Raw genomic sequence first — 17551 nt, 5'->3', positions numbered from 1 at the left:
CCTCAGATCTCAAATAGACCCCCTGTTTGAGTGAGTCTGGCCCTCCCCTCTTTTGATACACATGGTCCCAGGGACCCAGGACCTCTCTCCCCAACATCCCCTCCCCAGCCCAGTCTCTCCATAGCTGACCTCAGAACCCGCTCCAAAAAGTTCTCCTTGATGTCTAACCCTAGTCTTACCGCCTGTAAATTGGAATTCTCTTTCCGTCCTACAGGCAAGGGACAGAAAACCCCAAGGGTCAGATCAACTGTGTGATGGCAACATCCATCATCTCAGGGCTGATGCTTGGGGTAGGAATGAGAAATTTAGGGCACTTGTATCAGCTTCTAAAGGGGTTCCCCTAGGGAAAAGGCCCTGAGAGCCAGCCTGGGTCACTCCTCCCAGCCCCTCCTTTCTCTATCCCTGGGGAGGGGAACCCACCTTGGCCACGCCCCACCCCACCCCCCACCCCAGGGGGCTGGGCAGGAGGAGCTTTGCTGGGGACCTTGCCCTGGCTTAGGCGGCTACTGTGGGCGGGCCCCTGGCCTTTCCAGCTTGGGCCTCCCCCTGCATTCTAGAGCCTGGATCTGCTGCCTTTGCTGCTGCCACTGCAGGGCTGCCGCCTCTCCTCTTCAGCCTCTGACCACTTGCTGCACCCCACCCTCCCACCCTGCTGCTCCTGTCACCTGGCCATGATCTCGGCCCCCCCAGGGATCCTGGCCCAGCCCTGAGCCCTGGAACCCCCAGTCCCCTCCCTTGGCCATGGCCAACTCCGGCCTTCAGCTCCTGGGCTACTTCCTGGCTATGGGTGGCTGGGTGGGCATCATCGCCAGCACAGCCCTGCCGCAGTGGAAGCAGTCCTCCTACGCGGGAGACGCTATCATCACCGCTGTGGGCCTCTACGAAGGGCTCTGGATGTCCTGCGCCTCCCAGAGCACCGGTCAGGTGCAGTGCAAGCTTTATGACTCGCTGCTCGCCCTGGAAGGTAGGCCTCATGCCCTCTGGGATGGGGAGGCGGGAAGTGGGGGTGGGGGGCCCGGAGCAGGCTTTCCCACAGTCTGCCATCTGCCCTGGGCTGCACTCGCCAGCCCCTGAGCCCGTGCACTGGTGAAGAGCCAGGTCAGCCTGTCCCCTGTCCGGGAACAGGGGTTCTAAGTTCTAGCAACTGTGGGTCCACATGCCGGCTCTGCCACTGCAGCCTTGAAGGAGTCCCTGACCCTCTATGTCCTCATCTGGAAAGGGGAGGACTAGGACTCTGGCAGGACTCTGGGAGGGTCGGAGGAGATGACTGCCGGCACTCAGAGGGGCTCGGTCAAGACCCCTCCCTCTGTTTCTCCCCACACTCTGTGCAGACACACGTGTGCACATATCTACTTGTCAGTCCTGCCACGTAGACAAGTGTGCGGGCACTAGGGTGCACCTACACACACACACACCGATTCAAGGGACGTGAACTTGAGCAAACTCCCGGAGATGGTGAGGGACAGGGAAGCCTGCATGCTGCAGTCCATGGGGTCTCAGAGTCAGACATGACTAACACACACACACAAGCGTGTGCATGTACACGCACGTCCACACACAGGCACCTGAGTAGGCAGGCAGTTCTCCTCCTCCTGAGGTGTGCGGCTGAGTCTGACAAGTTGGCTCATGAACAGACAGCACTATATAGCTCTACCCCAGCTGGGAGCCCACCCCCCGCCCTCTGCCCAGGGCCCCACAGGCCTGAGCCAGGCTACTGTCACATGGCCCCCGCCACGGCGGACCAGACAGGTCATCTGGCCTCCATCAGGGACCCAGATCCCCTGAGCTGCCCCTGGGCCCGGGACTGACCCCAGCAGCAGGCATCCAGCTACCATGGGTGACTCAAGGGGCAGAGGGAAAAGTGACCAGAGTCAGATCCCTCAACTCCTCCTTCTGCCGGATCTGAAAGGCCCCAGGAGAAGCTGCCTCCCAACCCCACTGCCTGCGAGGGCTGTGCCAGGCCCCAAGGGGTCGCCTGGTCAGAAAGCAGCAGATGGGAGAACTCATGCCCCCCGTCACCACACACTATCCCAAGGACCCCGCAAGCGAGAGTGAGTGGTGGAGTTCACTGGTGTGGCTCAGCTCCACACCCTGCTCTCACCCTCCCCATCCCCTCACACCTACGCAAGTAGCACCTCCAACTTCAGCTCCAGGCACCCCCATCTTGGGCTCCTCCCACCCGCCTACTTCTCCCACCCCCGGCTCAGTCCCTCCCGCTCCACCCAGGTCACATCCAGTCAGCACGAGCCCTGATGGTGGTGGCTGTGCTCCTGGGCTTCGTGGCCATGGTCCTCAGTGTCGTCGGCATGAAGTGCACCCGGGTCGGAGACAGCAACCCCATCGCCAAGGGCCGTGTCGCCATCGCTGGGGGTGCCCTCTTCCTCCTGGCGGGTAAGTGCCCAGCTCCTCCCCCACCATCTTGACCGTAGCAAGTAGCCCCATGCTGGCTGGTCATCTGGGGGCCGGAGCAGAGCTGAGACCTCCCTCCCCTGTCCTTAGGCCTCTGCACTTTGACGGCCGTCTCATGGTATGCCACCCTGGTGACCCAGGAGTTCTTCAACCCCAGCACACCTGTCAATGCCAGGTGAGTGCCAGGACATGACTTGAGCCATGGCTGGGCCTCTCGCTCCACCTTCTCTGAGGCCACTGGCCTTCGTCCAGCAGGGTGCCTGGAGGGGAAACAAGGGACAGGCCCCAGGAGCTGTCTCTGAGAAGTTCTTTGGCGTGGGGAGCAGACAGCATGTGGCTGGGCCCTCCAACGGGGCGGGAGGCCTATGGAAGCCACCCCAAGGGGTAATGCCCTGGCTCTTGATTTAAATCCCAGCTCCACACAGGCTGTCTGTCTGACTGGCAAGTTCCTTAATCTTTCCGTGTCTGATTTCCTGCCCTGGAACATGCAACTAGGACCAGGGACACAGCTTAGTGTGGTTGTGAGGGTTCTGTGAGATGGTGCAGGTAAGGGACCTAGCACAGTGCCTGGGTTCTTATTTCTGTAGGAGGCACAATGACTTTGAGCCAAAGAGATGAGGTTGGAAAAGTCTTAAGGGAAGATGGCAGAGGCCCTTGCAGCCATAGGAAGCTGTGTTTCCCCCCTCTAGGGGTGGAAGGCAGGACAATCCCTCTGGCTGTGGTGTGAGAATGATGGGGAGTGGGCAAGGCCAGTAAGGTTCTGTTGTAGAGGTCTAGAGCAGAGGGCTTAGGGCTGAGGGGCAGAGATACTTAGAGGCTAAAATGGTCAGGACTTGTAAGGTCAAGGTGTGGGGGCCAAATAAGGGGCTCTGTGAAGGGACTGGCCCCTCCCCTTACCTCTCAGCTCTGCCAGGAGCAGAGAATGGGACAGTCTCAACCCCAGATATCCCAACAGACCTTGAGGCCTGGGGTGGAGGATGAGGAGAGATGGCTGGGTCATTGCAGTCTGGAGGGCTCCCTGGAGGAGGCAGCAATATGGAGAGGGGAGGAAAAGGAGACTTCAGGATGAGGTTCAATCCCCGAGGCTGGCAGCTGTAACCACAAAAACCTGCGAAGCAAGAGGTAGCCCAGCTCAGAGACGCCAGGCTGACACTCAGCCTGTTCCTTCAGCATTCCTCAAGGTTGCCCGAATCGCAGGCCCTGTGCTGGGCCCTGGGGACATAGATGAATCCGGTGCTGTCTGCCCTTAAGGTGCTCCCCAGGGAGCCAGACAAGCAAGGAACTGATCAGCCACCATGTGAGAGTCAGTGCCAGGTGGCGAGCAAAGCGGTCAGGGAAAGCTGCTGGAGGAGGTGGTATCTACACTGGGTCCGGGAGGCAGAGGGGACGCAGGTAGGGGACACTCCAGCAGGGGGCGCCTCGGAAACAAAGGTGGCTGCAGAGGGGACGCCGGGCTGTCCCACCTAGTCTAGGGGTGGAGAGGCTGGAGTGCCAGATGGAAAAGGCGGAGGAGTCTGGCCTTCCCCAGAGGGCAGTGAGAGCCCAGTGGCGAGTTCCGTGGGCCAGACCATGACCAAGAGAGGTGGCTGGACTGCTCCGTTCCTCCCCTCCCTGACCCCCGCTCCCCCTCCCCCCCAGCCCCCCTCCCCAGCCACACACACCCCACCTTGCACTGGCCAGAGGAGGAAAGAGGCCCGAGGTTGCACGGAGCAGACCAGCCTGGGCCTGGGTCACTCTGGGTCTGTGGTGTTGATGTGCTGCGACAGGGGCTGAAGAAAGGATGTGCGTTCATCCCAACTTCCTCAGATGTGGGTTCACCCCAGCTTCCCCAGAGAGCCCAAGGAGGCTTGTGAGGCCCCAGCCTCCGCTCCCCATGCCCTGCCCACCCTCCGCTCTGCCAGGCAGAGGCTGGGAGGCCCCCGGGGGAGGTCGGGGCGGGGCGGGGGGTAGGCACAGTCACACCTGATGGCGTCCTCCACCCCTCGCAGGTACGAGTTCGGCCCAGCCCTGTTTGTGGGCTGGGCAGCCGCAGGCCTGGCCCTGCTGGGCGGCTCCTTCCTCTGCTGCACGTGTCCGGAGCCGGAACGAGCCAACAACAGCCCGCAGCCCTACCGGCCAGGCCCCTCCACGGCTGCCCGAGAGTACGTCTGAGCCTGCCCAGCACCCGCCGGCCTGTGCGGCACCCCGGGTGGGGCCAGGAGGGCTCGGGGGGTCCCCCAGGTCGGTTAGGGCTCTGAGCAGCTTGTCCCCAACCTAGGCACCCAGTCTGCGTTCTGAGACTTAGACCCAGACATTCAGAGAGAGGCAGGAGGCAGGCCTCAGCCCTCCTGTGCTGCTGGGGCCAGGGCCAGGGCCAGGTACAAGCAGGGACCTGTCCACACCCCAGCCAGCTGCAGTTCCTTTCATGGCCACTTATTCACTCATCCGCTGGTTGAGTGAGTGACTACTCTGTGCTGGGCCTGGAGGACGCAGCAATAAAGACGCCCTGGAGGTGGCCAGAGCCCATTGTCCCCCTGGCCCACGGGGCTTCTCACAACCCCAGGAAGGAAGTAACGTCAGGATGACACTTGTCCCCGATTACACACACAAGGAAGTGGGTTCAGAGAGACCAGGAGGCGTGGCCCTGCTGCCTCTGAATTCAGGTCTTCCAGTATGCCTGGAGCTGCGTGGACACTCACACAGATGGCTGAGCGAGGCCATGTCACCCCTGCCCCAGAAATGGGCTCCCGCCGCAGGGCTGCTGTGAATTGCACTTGCCAGTCCCTGGGTCTGGGCCTGAACCCCACAGCCCCTGCCCCAGCCCCGCTGCCCTCTGCTCACCCCACTAACTAGCTCTCCTCTCTTTTGACTTTCAGACCAGTTGTTAAATTGCCCGCCTCCACCAAGGGCCCCCTGGGTGTGTAATGTCCAGGTCCCCAGCCTGGCTCTGCCCCGCCTTGCCACACCTAGACTATGGGCTTGATATTTTTTTTGGAAAGAAAAGTGAACATCCAGCTCCGAGTGTGGTGTCATTTGATCCGTCTCTGGTACGGCAGAGCTGGACCCTGGGCTCCTTGGGCACAAAGACGGGGAGACAGGTCCAGTAAGCGTTACACAGCACATGCGAGCTGAGCAGGATCCTCCCTGACCGTCCTTAGGTTGGCACCAGCACCTCCTTGGTCAGAGACGCAGCCCTGCTGCTCTGGCTGTCCTGGAGGCCTCCTGGGAAAGGGGGTGATCCCAGGGAGGCCCTCTCACTTGCAGCTCAGGGTCAGAGCTGGGTGAGAGCCCACCGAGAGCCCTCCAGGAGTTGGCTGCCTGGAGAAGTGCCTGAGGGAAGGACGGTAGGGTCTTGCAGGAGTGGCGGAAACTCTGCTCCCAGCCCAGTGCTGCCACCTCTCCCACACCCACACCCCTCTTCCTCTCCAGTCTGCTGAGACCCCACTGTTTCTGCCCTGGAACCAGAGTAGGGAGGGGCAGCCTGAGGCTGCTTGAGGCAGTGGCTGGAGCTGTGGCCTCACACAGGGCTGTGGGCAGAGCTGGAAGGGCTTTGGGTCTTGGAAGTACAGTTATCACCTCCTTAGTATAGAAGCAACTGTGTGCACGGCTTAGTCGCTCAGTCGTGTCCCACTCTTTGGTACCCCTTGGACTGTAGGCCGCCAGGCTCCTCTGTCATAGGATTTTTCAGGCAGGAACACTGGAATGGGTTGCCATTTCCTTTTCCAATAGACGCAAGAGACGTCCTCAAAGGAATGTAGGGAAAATGAGCCCTTGCCCTCATGCTCAGGTGTTGCCCACCCTAGACGTCCTCCCGGGACCCTGGGTCTCTCTCTGGCCTCTGCCCTCTGTCTCTCCCAACCAGAATGAGCTGACCACAGCTCTCGGAAAGAACTGTCCCTTACCTTCTCCTGCCCTCCTTAGCCAGTTCTCTTCTGGCTTTCTCCACCACCCATCCAGTGACATCTCCTACCCAGTCAAGATCCCAAGGACACAGCTCAACCGTCTCCCCCTGACATGCCCCTGAGAGGTGAAGTCAGACGAGATGACCATCCGGCTCCAGCAGAAGGGAGGGGAGAAGCAGACGGCAGAGCTGCTGTGGGATTGTCCACGGGCGGCCAGGCGTGGCAGCAGCTGCGCCTACAGGGGTGCGCCTGAGGGGCTAGAAGGGGTGGGTGGCTGCGGCTAAATGGGTTCACTAGAGCCCTGCCTCTCGAACGAGGTGAGAGGTGAACGAGAGCTATGGCAGAGTCTCTCTGGGTGCCTGACACTGTAACGTAGGGGTTCTTGGCTCTGCTCGGACATTCAAGTCACCTGGGGAGCTGATGTCCAGCCCTCCCCGCCGCCTCTAGGCATCCCAACCTAATGGACTTGAGGTGGCCATGTGGCGGACCTGGGCACCAAAGGTCAGCACACTGAGGGCACTTCTGTGAGGCCTCAGAGCTTCTGTGAAGCTCGGGGCTGTGACAGCCACATTTCTTGCCCCTCTGAGGCAGTCTCGAAAGGCAGGTAAAACAAGAGGCGAGAAAGACGAAAGGAAGCCCCTCTCCCTCTGCCTTTCCTGAGACCAGGCCGTTCCGTGAGAACACCACACTCTCCCAGTGAATAAATAAAACCCTTTCCACTGAAACGGTTTTGAGTGTGACTTCTGTCACACACAGCCATGTGTTATCTCTTGTGGTTCAGGGACCACCAGAGGCTTGGGACTTGGTAGGAAAATGTTGGGATAGAGTGTGCTGGCTGCTTCAGGGATGGGCTGTGAGGGAGACAAGCACCAGGCCAGCCGGTGGCCCTACAGCCGGGCAGGAGCAAAATTCAGTGTGATCCTTTGTAAAGGGAAGTCTTTTGTGCCCAGAGCCAAAGACTGGACAGGTGGAGAGTCAGACGACCGCTCACAACCCAGTGGGTCCTGGCAATGGGTGGATGCCTGGGAAGAGTTCGGAGTTTGCAGCTAGAAGAGCTTGGGAAGCCTGATCCTCCCAGGCCTCTTCTCTTTCAAATGTTTACATCACAGTCACCTTCACATCACAGTCTGCCAACCTGTGACAGGGTCCACTGTCCAGGCCTCCTGTTTCCTACCCCAGCCGCAAGGCTAGAGGACTGAGAGGAGACCCAGGTAGGTTGCTGTTATTATTTTACTAGCAGAGTTCTTTCAAGGATGAAATTAAGTGTTAGTTGCTCAGTTGTGTCTGACTCTTTGCAACCCCATGGACTGAAGCCCTCCAGGTTCTTCCGTCCATAGAATTCTCCAGCCAAGAATTACTGGAGTGGGTTGCCATTCCCTTTTCCAGGGGATCTTCCTGACTCAGAGATCAAACCCAGGTCTCCTGCATGGCAGGCAGATTCTTGACCGTCTGAGCCACCAGAGAAGCTAAGAATGAAATTGGCAGGCCATAAAAGATGGTTTGGGGAGGGATATATCTGTACCCTCAGCCTCGAAGGAAATCCTGAGTACCATGGTAACAGATGTTCAGCTAAGGGGTGTGAACCAGGTGCTGGAGTATCTGACCAGATCTCATCTATTGCCTGCATCTGAGAGTATAGATAGGAACTGAGTATTAGATGATGTCAAGGAATTATGGTTAACTTTGTGTTATATATTATTCATTTTATGTGATAATGACACTGGTTATCATTTTTAAGCCTTGTCTGTCAGAAGTGCACACTGAAACAATGTAATGGTTGGGTTTTCTTTAAAAAACTCTAGGAATAGAAAAGTCAGAGGCAGGGGATTATAAAATAAGACTGGTAAATGCCAGTGGTACTTAGGGGTTCACTCTGTTCTTTTCTGTGCATTTGAAAATGAAAAAAAAAATCAAAAGGTTAAAAATACATCTGAGTTTTGCTGGTTTGTAATTTTTATACTTTCCATTGGAATAAAGGTGATGAAGACTCTTGTCACTCAAAGCAGAGTCTTCTGGCCACAAGCATCACATCACCCAAAACCTTGTTACAAGTGCAGAATTTCAGGCTCCACTCCAGACTAGGAGAAACAGATTCAGCATTTTCAGGAGATCTCTGGGTGATTCTGGAGCATTTCGGAAAGGCAGGTGTAGGCTAGTGAGAGCTGTGTGTGGCTTCTCCTTTTCTGGATGAGAATTTCAACTGAGCTACCATTGAATAACTGGATATAATGAAAGTGGTTCAATTTAAGATTTTGTCTAGAGTTGGGAAGATTGTGGGGAGCACAACTAAACCTGATCCAGGCCAAACTGGACATAAGAATGGGCAACACCCAGAGAAGTGCTTCCTGACCACCTCTCCTCAGAGAGCACAAAAACTAATACTTAGTTCAATTTATGAGAATATTGCAGGCAATTTTATTCTGGATACTATATATTCTTGTTTAAAAAAAACTAGAAATGTGGAGGAAACAATCACTTTGCCGAACAGCAGAAATTAACATTACGTTGTAAATCAACCGAGAGTGAGTGAAAGTTGCTCAGTCGTGTCCGACTCTTTGAGACCCCATTGACTATACCGTCCTTGGAATTCTCCAGGCCACAATACAGGAGTGGGTATTATTAGTTCCTTCTCCAGGGTACTGTACATCAACTATAAATCAACTGTACTTCAGTAAAATTTTTTTAAAAAGAAAAAAATTATTAAGGAAAGGTTAAACAATTCTTGAGAGCATCAGAGGACTGACACAACGCTATGGAGTCAGAGTCAAACCTGAAGCCCTGCTGCTCACTCTCTGTGTTGGTAGCCCATGTGGTTGCCACAAAGCTGAAGAGCCCTTGGTTGGCGGGTTTGGAGATTGGTTACATATAAAGGGATTGAACAAATAAGTAAATTTGTCATTGTTTACCCACTCCAGTATTCTTGCCTGGAGAATCCCGGGGGCAGAGGAGCCTAGTGGGCTGCCATCTATGGGGTCGCACAGAGTCGGACACGAATGAAGTGACTTAGCAGCAGCAGCAGCAGCAGCAGTCGCTCATTCATCTCTGACTTGTGACCCCACAGCCTGTAGCCTGCCAGGCTCCTCTGTCCGTGGGATTTCCCAGGCAAAAATACTGGAGTGGGTTGCCATTTCCTTCTCCAGGGGATCTTCCTGACCCAGGGACCAAACCCTCATCCCCTGCATTGCAGGAGGATTCTTTACCACTGAATCACCTGGGAAGCCCCAATAAGTATATACACAGGAGGTAATTGGAGCCAGTCTCCTCACTGTGAGAGAATGGATTTACAGAGTTGGAAAGGGGGAAGACTAGAATAACTCTTGAGGTGTTGGATCAGAGTTGGAGGTATGCGGATGAACATACAACTTTTGATATATGTAGATAAATGTAGAAATAGGTACAGTTGTATACGTACATGTGTGTAATATACATACACAGAGCCTTCTGTAACCACGGACATGGAACTGGAAATATGGAGAGCCCACTGTACTACAGTATTTTATATAAAGGACTTGAGCATTCAGGGATTTTGGTATGATTGTGGTCGGCAGGGGAGGGGGTGGATGGGTGTGGTTCTGGAACCAATCTCCCATGAGAACTGAGGGCTGACTGTACATCCCCTAGACAGGCCAAGAAGCAATGACCCCCAAGGGCAAGCTCATGTCTTGATTTCTGAATACCACGCAGAACCCCAGGGAGATTCAAGGAAAGTACAAAATAAGCTTGGAGCATCTTGCTCCAGAAAGTAAGAATGTGCTCAAGGAACGATGGAGAAGTGTCTAAAGGATTCAGGAGCCGGATTAAAGGGTTCCCTCTGATTTTATCTGGAACAATTTGATCATCAAAATACATAGTGACAGTAATGGATTTTAACTCTGTGAATAAAAATAAGAATCCACTAGTTCCTAGAGATATGAATAATTAAGTGGGGGAAAAGCTTTACAGTAAAATGGCAGTACATGTAACTTATTAACTAAGAAGTACAAAACACTTAATTTTGCAATGATAAGCACAGTGGACATATCTTAATCAAGTGATGAGTTAATACCACCAGTAATGAAACAAGACAAGTGTAGGTGACTCCCAAGATAGAGATGGAAGCTTTGAACTCACCTATGACGAAAACAGAATCTTTCACCTTCATTTTTGAAAGATGTTTTTGCTGAGTATAGAATTCTAGGTTGACTCCTTCATCCTTTTTCAGCACTTTGTAGATCTTGTGCTAGTGTTTTCTAGCTTACATAGTTTTTAAATCAAAAGTCTGCTGTAGTTCATATTGTAGTTCCTTTGTTTCTCTCTGGCTGTTTGTCAGATTTTCTCTGTCTTCAGTTTTCTTAAATCTGACTATGATGTGCCTAGATGTATTTTTCCCTTTGTGTTCATTTTGCTTCATGTTTTCTGAGCTTCCTGGATCTGTGATGTATTAACTTTCATTGACTTTGGAAAATTTGCAGCCATTATTTTTTCAAATGTTTCTTCTGCTACATTTTTCCTATCTTCAGCAGCTACTTCAGTCACATGCTGGATATTGTGTCACAGCTCTTCAGTGGTCTGTTTTCCCCATGTTTTGGTTTGTATAATTTCTACGGACTTGTCTTTAAGATCAAGACGTTTTCCTCCACTGTGTCATCATTTGATGAGCACATCTAAGCAATTCTTCACTTCTGCTGATACCTGGTGCTTAGTTTGAGACCTGGAATCCGGAGTTTTTCTTACTGTTACTGAGCCTTGGCATTCAACACTTTCTGCATGCTGGCACCAAAGGAAATCTCTCTCCATGCTCTTGTTCCCTCCCCAGAAACAGCTTGCCATTGCTCGCCTTATGACACAAGGCTCATGTTGGTGGCAGAGGTTTTCTCAGTTCTGTTCCAGACTTAGTCATAGATGGGCCCTGTGCACCTGAGCATCTGACCCCTGCCTTGTGATGACTTGTGATGTCTTGGGTGGGAGTTTCCTGCCCTCCCATCAGGAAGCAGATTTCTGTTTTGTAGCAATTCAGGATCTTAATAACAAGTTTCCGATTTCTCTCTAGTGTCAGGCAGTTTTTGCTTCTACCCCAGCTCAGAGGTAGGCAACCTTGGTTTAGGACTTACTTCTTACTTTGCTTTTCATTCCTTTTGTATCTCCTAATATTTCAAATAGGATCATTATCTTCTGCTTGTTAATGCCCATCTGCTGCTTGTGAGTGTTCTTCATTATTATCTCTAAATGTCTTTTTTTTTTTTTTTTTTTTACCTTCATATCCTACTGTGTATGGAATCCTAGGTTGGCAATTATTTTCTTTCAGGTCACTGAAGATACTTTTCTACTCTAAGACTATCATTTTACTATTTTCTGGCATCCATTGTTTCTGTTGAGAAATATCAGCTTAAATGTCACTTCTCCGAAAGTAATCTTTTTTTCTCCCTGGCTCCCTAATATATTCTTTTGCCATTTAAAAAAAAAATTGTGCTATCATTTTTGATGTGTTTAGATGTGGATTTCTTTTTGTTTAACTTCTTTGGGATTATTGACTCTTTTGGTGCCCCTCTCCCCACTCCAGTCATTTCTGATTGAGTCTCAGTCATCATCTCTTCAATTTTTTCCTTTTTTTCTTTCTTCTGTGGCTACAATTACAGACTGGTTGATTTTCTTACTATATTCTCTCTTAGCTTTTCTCCTGTTTTCCACATTGTTTATTCTCTGTATTTCATTAGAAATGATTTCCTTCAACTATCTCTAATATTTATTTTTATTTTTTGACTGTACTGCATGGCTTGTGGGATTTTCATTCTCTGACCAGGATTGAACCCAGGCCCTCAACAGTGAAAGCGTGGAGTCCTAGTCACTAGACCGCCAGAGAATTCCCTTTTTATCTTCAGCATTTAACTAGCTTCTGAACCTGTGTATTGATTTCTTTGGTGTATTGTGTTTTTATAGTCTCAGATTTCCATCTGGCTAATTTTAAAAAATCTGCTGTCAATTTATACAGTTTCTGGTCCCCTCCTTTATTAGTTTGCCAGGGTTGCTATAACAGAATAATGTATGTTGGGTGGCTTAGACAACAGAAGTTTATTTCCCCACATTCTTGCAGGCTGAAAGTTTAAGGTGTAGGTGTAGGCAGAGTTAGTTTCTCTCTGCACACTCTGTCTTTACGTGGTAGAAGCCTGTCCTCTTCTGGTGCCCTGGTCCTTCCTTGTGCCTATGTCTTAATCTCTTCTTATAAGGACACCAGGTATATTGGATTAAGCCTCACAGTCCATGATCTCATTTAACCTCATCTCTTTAAAGACTCTATGTTCAAATAGGGAGCTTCCCTGGTGGCTCAGAGGTTAAAGCATCTGCCTCCAATGCGGATGACCCGGGCTCGATCCCTGGGTCGGGAAGATCCCCTGGAGAAGGAAATGGTAACCCACTCCAGTATTCTTGCCTGGAGAATCCCATGGACTGAGAAGCCAGGTAGGCTACAGTCCACGGGGTCGCAAAGAGTTGGACATGACTGAGCGACTTCACTTTCACTTTCTTTCATGTTCTAGAGTCACATTGGAAAAGTACTGGGGGTTAGGATTTAAATATATGAATTTGGGTTGGAGAGAGTCCCAATTCAGCCCATAACACGTCCTAAAATTTTCGAGTGTCTTTTATCTAATGAAGCAGTAAATACAGGTGCTTTACATTCTGTGTCTAATATTTCTGGCCTCTGGGATGCCTGTGGGGCTTTTTCCACCGTCTGCTAGTCTTTGTTTGTGATGACTTGTCCCCTGTAGACTTAATCATCTTTGAATGTATGCTTGATTTGGCATTTGTAAAACATTTATAGAAATAATTCAAAGCCTAGGATTATATTATTTTCAATTGCTTTAGCTGGGTGCCTGGGGTAGGGGGGTAGTGGAACCAGCAACTCAGGATTACCTTTATTGAAGCCTAGGGCTTGAGATCTCTGGGCCGCCATATGACTCCAAGTCAGGTGGCAATCTATGTGAGGGTTGGTTAATTTACTACCATGGTAACCATTCAAAGTCCTCAACTTAAAGCATGGGGTAATACACAAGGGTTCACATGCTCAGTGGGCCCTCTAGCAGTTACAACTGCCTCTTCCAGGCCAGCAAACTTAAGCTTCCAGATAAGCACCCAGGCTCTGTTGTCTTGTCTAGATTTTCAAACATATCCAGGGGAAAGGAAGCCCTGAAAATCACTTACTTTTCTACCCTTTCATCCTCTCCTGGACCTAGACTAGTAGTTTGTAGTTTAATCTCTTAAAGCTTAAAAAATTATATATTTTGCCTAGTGTTTTTTTTTTTTTTTTTTTGGTGGAAATTTTGCTTTATTTCAGTTGCCAGCAACTAGTAAAATGATAGTCTCCTGGAATCAAGATTGCCGGGAGAAATATCAATAACCTCAGATATGCAGATGACGCCACCCTTATGGTAGAAAGTGAAGAGGAACTAAAAAGCCTCTTGATGAAAGTGAAAGAGGAGAGTGAAAAAGTTGGCTTAAAGCTCAACATTCAGAAAATGAAGATCATGGCATCTGGTCCCATCACTTCATGGGAAATAGATGGGGAAACAGTGGAAAGTGTCAGACTTTATTTTTTGGGCTCCAAAATCACTGCAGATGGTGACTGCAGCCATGAAATTAAAAGACGCTTACTCCTTGGAAGGAAAGTTATGACCAACCTAGATAGCATATTCAAAAGCAGAGACATTACTTTGCCAACAAGTCTGTCTAGTCAAGGCTATGGTTTTTCCAGTGGTCATGTGTGGATGTGAGAATTGGGACTGTGAAGAAAGCTGAGTGCCGAAGAATTGATGCTTTTGAACTGTGGTGTTGGAGAAGACTCTTGAGAGTCCCTTGGACTGCAAGGAGATCCAATCAGTCCATTGTGAAGGAGATCAGCCCTGGGATTTCTTTGGAAGGAATGATGCTAAAGCTGAAACTCCAGTACTTTGGCCACCTCATGTGAAGAGTTGACTCATTGGAAAAGACTCTGATGCTGGGAGGGATTGGGGGCAAGAAGAGAAGGGGATGACAGAGGATGAGATGGCTGGATGGCATCACTGACTCGATGGACATGAGTCTGAGTGAACTCCGGGAGCTGGTGAGGGACAGAGAGGCCTGGCGTGCTGCGATTCATGGAGTCGCAAAGAGTCGGACACTACTGAGCGACTGAACTGAGGATGGGACTGTGGAGGTCAACTAGAGAATATAGTCAGGCTCCTCTCTCCATGGGATTCTCCAGGCAATAAGACTGGAGTCAGTTGCCATTTCCTTCTACAGGGGATCTTCCTGACCCAGAGGTTGAACCTATGTCTCTTAAGTCTCCTGCATTGGCAGGCCGGTTCTTTACCACTAGCATCACTTCTATTTATACACTGTTTTTTCATCTTTAGTCCTGTATCTTCAAACATTTGTTCTAAAAGCTGTCTAATAGGTCTGCTACCAGGTCTTTCTCAGGGATAATTTCTGTTGGTTTTCTTTCCTTTGATTGAGCCATATTTTCCTCTTCATATGCCTTATGATTTGTTTTTGTCATTAAAAACTTGACATTGAAACTAATAATAACCCTGGAAATCACATTTCTCTCTTCTCCAGGGTTTGCTGTATTTTTATTTTCTTTTACTCTAGGTTGTATCTATACCAAGGATCAGCTTAAAGTATAAATTCAAGGTATCTTCAGGTCATTTCTGAGCTGTCTCCCCCCACCACCCCCACCATTTTGGCATGTGAAGTGACTATCTCCCTCCGACCCTCGTACGTGGGTGCTTTTGATTGTCCTTTAGACTAAAATGAAGAAGGGGGAGGCACCAGCTTTTTATATTCCCTGAAAGTCCCTTCAGCTGCAGGGGAGAGGCTTGCAACAATGAGGGTAGGTGCAACAATAACTGCTATCTTTGTGTTTGCATCTCCTTGATCAGAAACAGCTGATTGACTATAATCAGAACAATCCCAGTATTTAGGGGACAGGGTCTTTATTGCTGTCTTTGGCTGCTGCAAGGTATGTACAAGGTGCTCCAGGAACAACTGCATGCTTTAGGGCTGAGCTGGGTAGTCACTGCTGAATGAAGAGCCAAAATCCCCAATTAATCTCAGTTTACCATGTCTTCCCTGAATGTTGCAAGCCTTCAACACAGTTACATCAGACCAATTCTACCAGTGTACTTGTTGAGATGACGGGGACAGATTCCTGGTGCTTCATACTCGGTCATCTTCCCAGAATCCTTTCTCATCTTCTTACTTTTCTGTGATGCTTGTATTAGTCTGGGTTCTCCAAGCAGTAGACCCCCACCCTCCCCACAATAGTATTAAAATGCAAGACGTTTACTATGGAAACACCTTTAAAAAATGGGTAGGGGGCTGAGGGAGTCATCAAGCCTAAGTGAAGGAATACTGGGTTGAAGAATCATAGACTACCATGGAGTCTAAGTCAGTTAGCTGTCAGAGGAGTTCAACAGCTTTCAGGAACAGGACTGTGTTAGAAACTCTGCTGAGCTTACTCATTGATTGGCTTGGGAGCACTTAGAAAGCACAGCCTCAAGGCAAACATGGTGGCAGATTTCAGAGCAAAGAATCTTGGGTCAGTTATACTGACTGCAGTTAAGAGATTTTCAAGTCATACTCGGGCCACCACAATTTCAGTTTACAGTGTTCAGAGTTCCTAAGTTGATACTTAAAATTATTATAATAACAGCCTACATTTACTGAGCAATAACTGATGCTCCAATACTTTGGCCACCTGGTGACAAAAGCCAACACACTGGAAAAGATCCTGATGCTAGCAAAGACTGAAGGCAAAAAGAGAAGGGGGTGGACAAGATGAGATGGTTAGATAGCATCACTGACTCAATGGACATGAATTTGACCAAACCCTGGGAGGTAGTGGAGGATAGAGGAGCCCGGCATGCTGAAGTCCATGGGGTTGCAAAGAATAGGGCATGACTTAGCAGCTGAACAGGACTTCCCTGGTGGCTCAGATGATAAAGCATCTGCCTACAATGTGGGAAACCTGGGTTCAATCCCTGGGTGGGGAAGATCTCCTGGAGAAGGAAACGGCAACCCACTCCCGCATTCTTCCCTGGAAAATCCCATGGACAGAGAAGTCTGGTAGGTTACAGTCCATTGGGTCGCAGAGTTGGACACGACTGAGCGACCTCACTTCACTAGCAGCTGAACAACAAAACATAAGGTATTCTTAGTTAATCTTCGCAAGAAACTTGGGAAGTAGATACTATTTACCTCTACTTTCATTGGCAGGACTCAGGTTCATTGGAACTCAGGTTTTCTGACTGCAAATCACCTTTCCATCCTGGTGTCTCAAAATGATCTATGAAAACTGAATTTTATGCATAGGGTAAATGAGGCATTTGGTTGCACCACAGAATCACAAAGCTCTTCTTGTTTGGTCTCTTCTCCCCCAACCCCACATAAGCGTTTCCTCGTCCTAAAAAACCCTTCCTTCAAATTTGCTGTCTCTGGAGTGACCAGAACTCCCGGGCAGTCTTTTCATCCCGGTGTAATTGGCAATCAAATCCCTGTCACTCTCAAGAGCATCTATTTGGCTAACACATAAATTATACGGTCTGACATTACTAGCTTATCTTGCCCTTCCAGCGGCAGCCCTCATTTCCGTCATCCCACTTCTTCCCAACGTAATGACAGTTACTGAGCTTTTTACTCTGTACCCTTGTAGATCTTTGGATATATCAGGGAAAAAGCAAACACAAAACACAAACAAGAATCTCTGCCCTTTACTTCCTGGCAAAGAGAATACGCACTATTGATTTGCCTATGATGATATGCACTATGGAGAAAAGTCAAGCAGGGCTGGGAGGTCAGATGTGGGCACAGACGGGCTGCTATTTTAAACAGAGTGGTCAGGGAAAGCCTTCCTAATCTTTCCCTGAAATAACAGAGGGAGAAAGCCGTTTAGTTCCTGGAGCAAAGAGTCTTCCTGTCAAGAAGTAAAAAAGTCTTGAGTTGGAATATGCTGACACATTCAAGGAAGAGAACTGTGAGGCTGGTGTAAACCAGGGGGAAGGCAGTTCAAGTGGGAGTGGGGCCCACCGTGTTGACTTTTGTCCAAAAGTGAGACTGGGAGCTTCTGAACGGTTTTGAGCAGAGAAGTGACCCAGAGTCTGACAGTTTTTAAGAGGACTGGCTGGAGACAGGTGGGGCAGGAATTTGGTAGCAGAGAGCTCATCTAGCAGATAACAACAATCCAAGTGAGAGACAAGAGGCCTGGACCCATGTGGACAGAGGTGGTGAGAAGTGGTCCGAGGCTGGCTATA

At 50.2% G+C, this 17551-nt stretch overlaps 1 protein-coding gene across 1 annotated transcript; it reads left to right on the top strand.

Moving 5' to 3' along the window:
* The first annotated feature begins 220 nt into the window (after nt 1–220).
* On the top strand, nt 221–5791 carry CLDN19 (claudin 19). Its single transcript, XM_005901370.3, has 5 exons — nt 221–964; nt 2227–2391; nt 2500–2584; nt 4398–4550; nt 5265–5791. The coding sequence occupies exons 1-5, from the start codon at nt 742–744 to the stop codon at nt 5311–5313; spliced, it is 675 nt and encodes a 224-aa protein (XP_005901432.1). The 5' UTR covers nt 221–741; the 3' UTR covers nt 5314–5791.
* Nucleotides 5792–17551: the final 11760 nt, after the last annotated feature.

Source organism: Bos mutus, chromosome 3, assembly GCF_027580195.1.
Source record: "Bos mutus isolate GX-2022 chromosome 3, NWIPB_WYAK_1.1, whole genome shotgun sequence".
In the NCBI taxonomy this organism is placed as follows: Eukaryota; Metazoa; Chordata; class Mammalia; order Artiodactyla; family Bovidae; genus Bos; species Bos mutus.
Note: the sequence above shows the minus strand (reverse complement) of the source record. Positions and strands in the feature narration are given on the sequence as shown.

Bases quoted from the DNA above. Each gene is read 5' to 3' on its own strand.
- CLDN19 (XM_005901370.3), top strand. From the start codon at position 742: ATGGCCAACTCCGGCCTTCAGCTCCTGGGCTACTTCCTGGCTATGGGT. The intron at 965-2,226 runs GTAGGCCTCATG...CGCTCCACCCAG, and splicing joins CTCGCTGCTCGCCCTGGAAG to GTCACATCCAGTCAGCACGA. The intron at 4,551-5,264 runs GTACGTCTGAGC...TTTGACTTTCAG, and splicing joins CCCTCCACGGCTGCCCGAGA to ACCAGTTGTTAAATTGCCCG.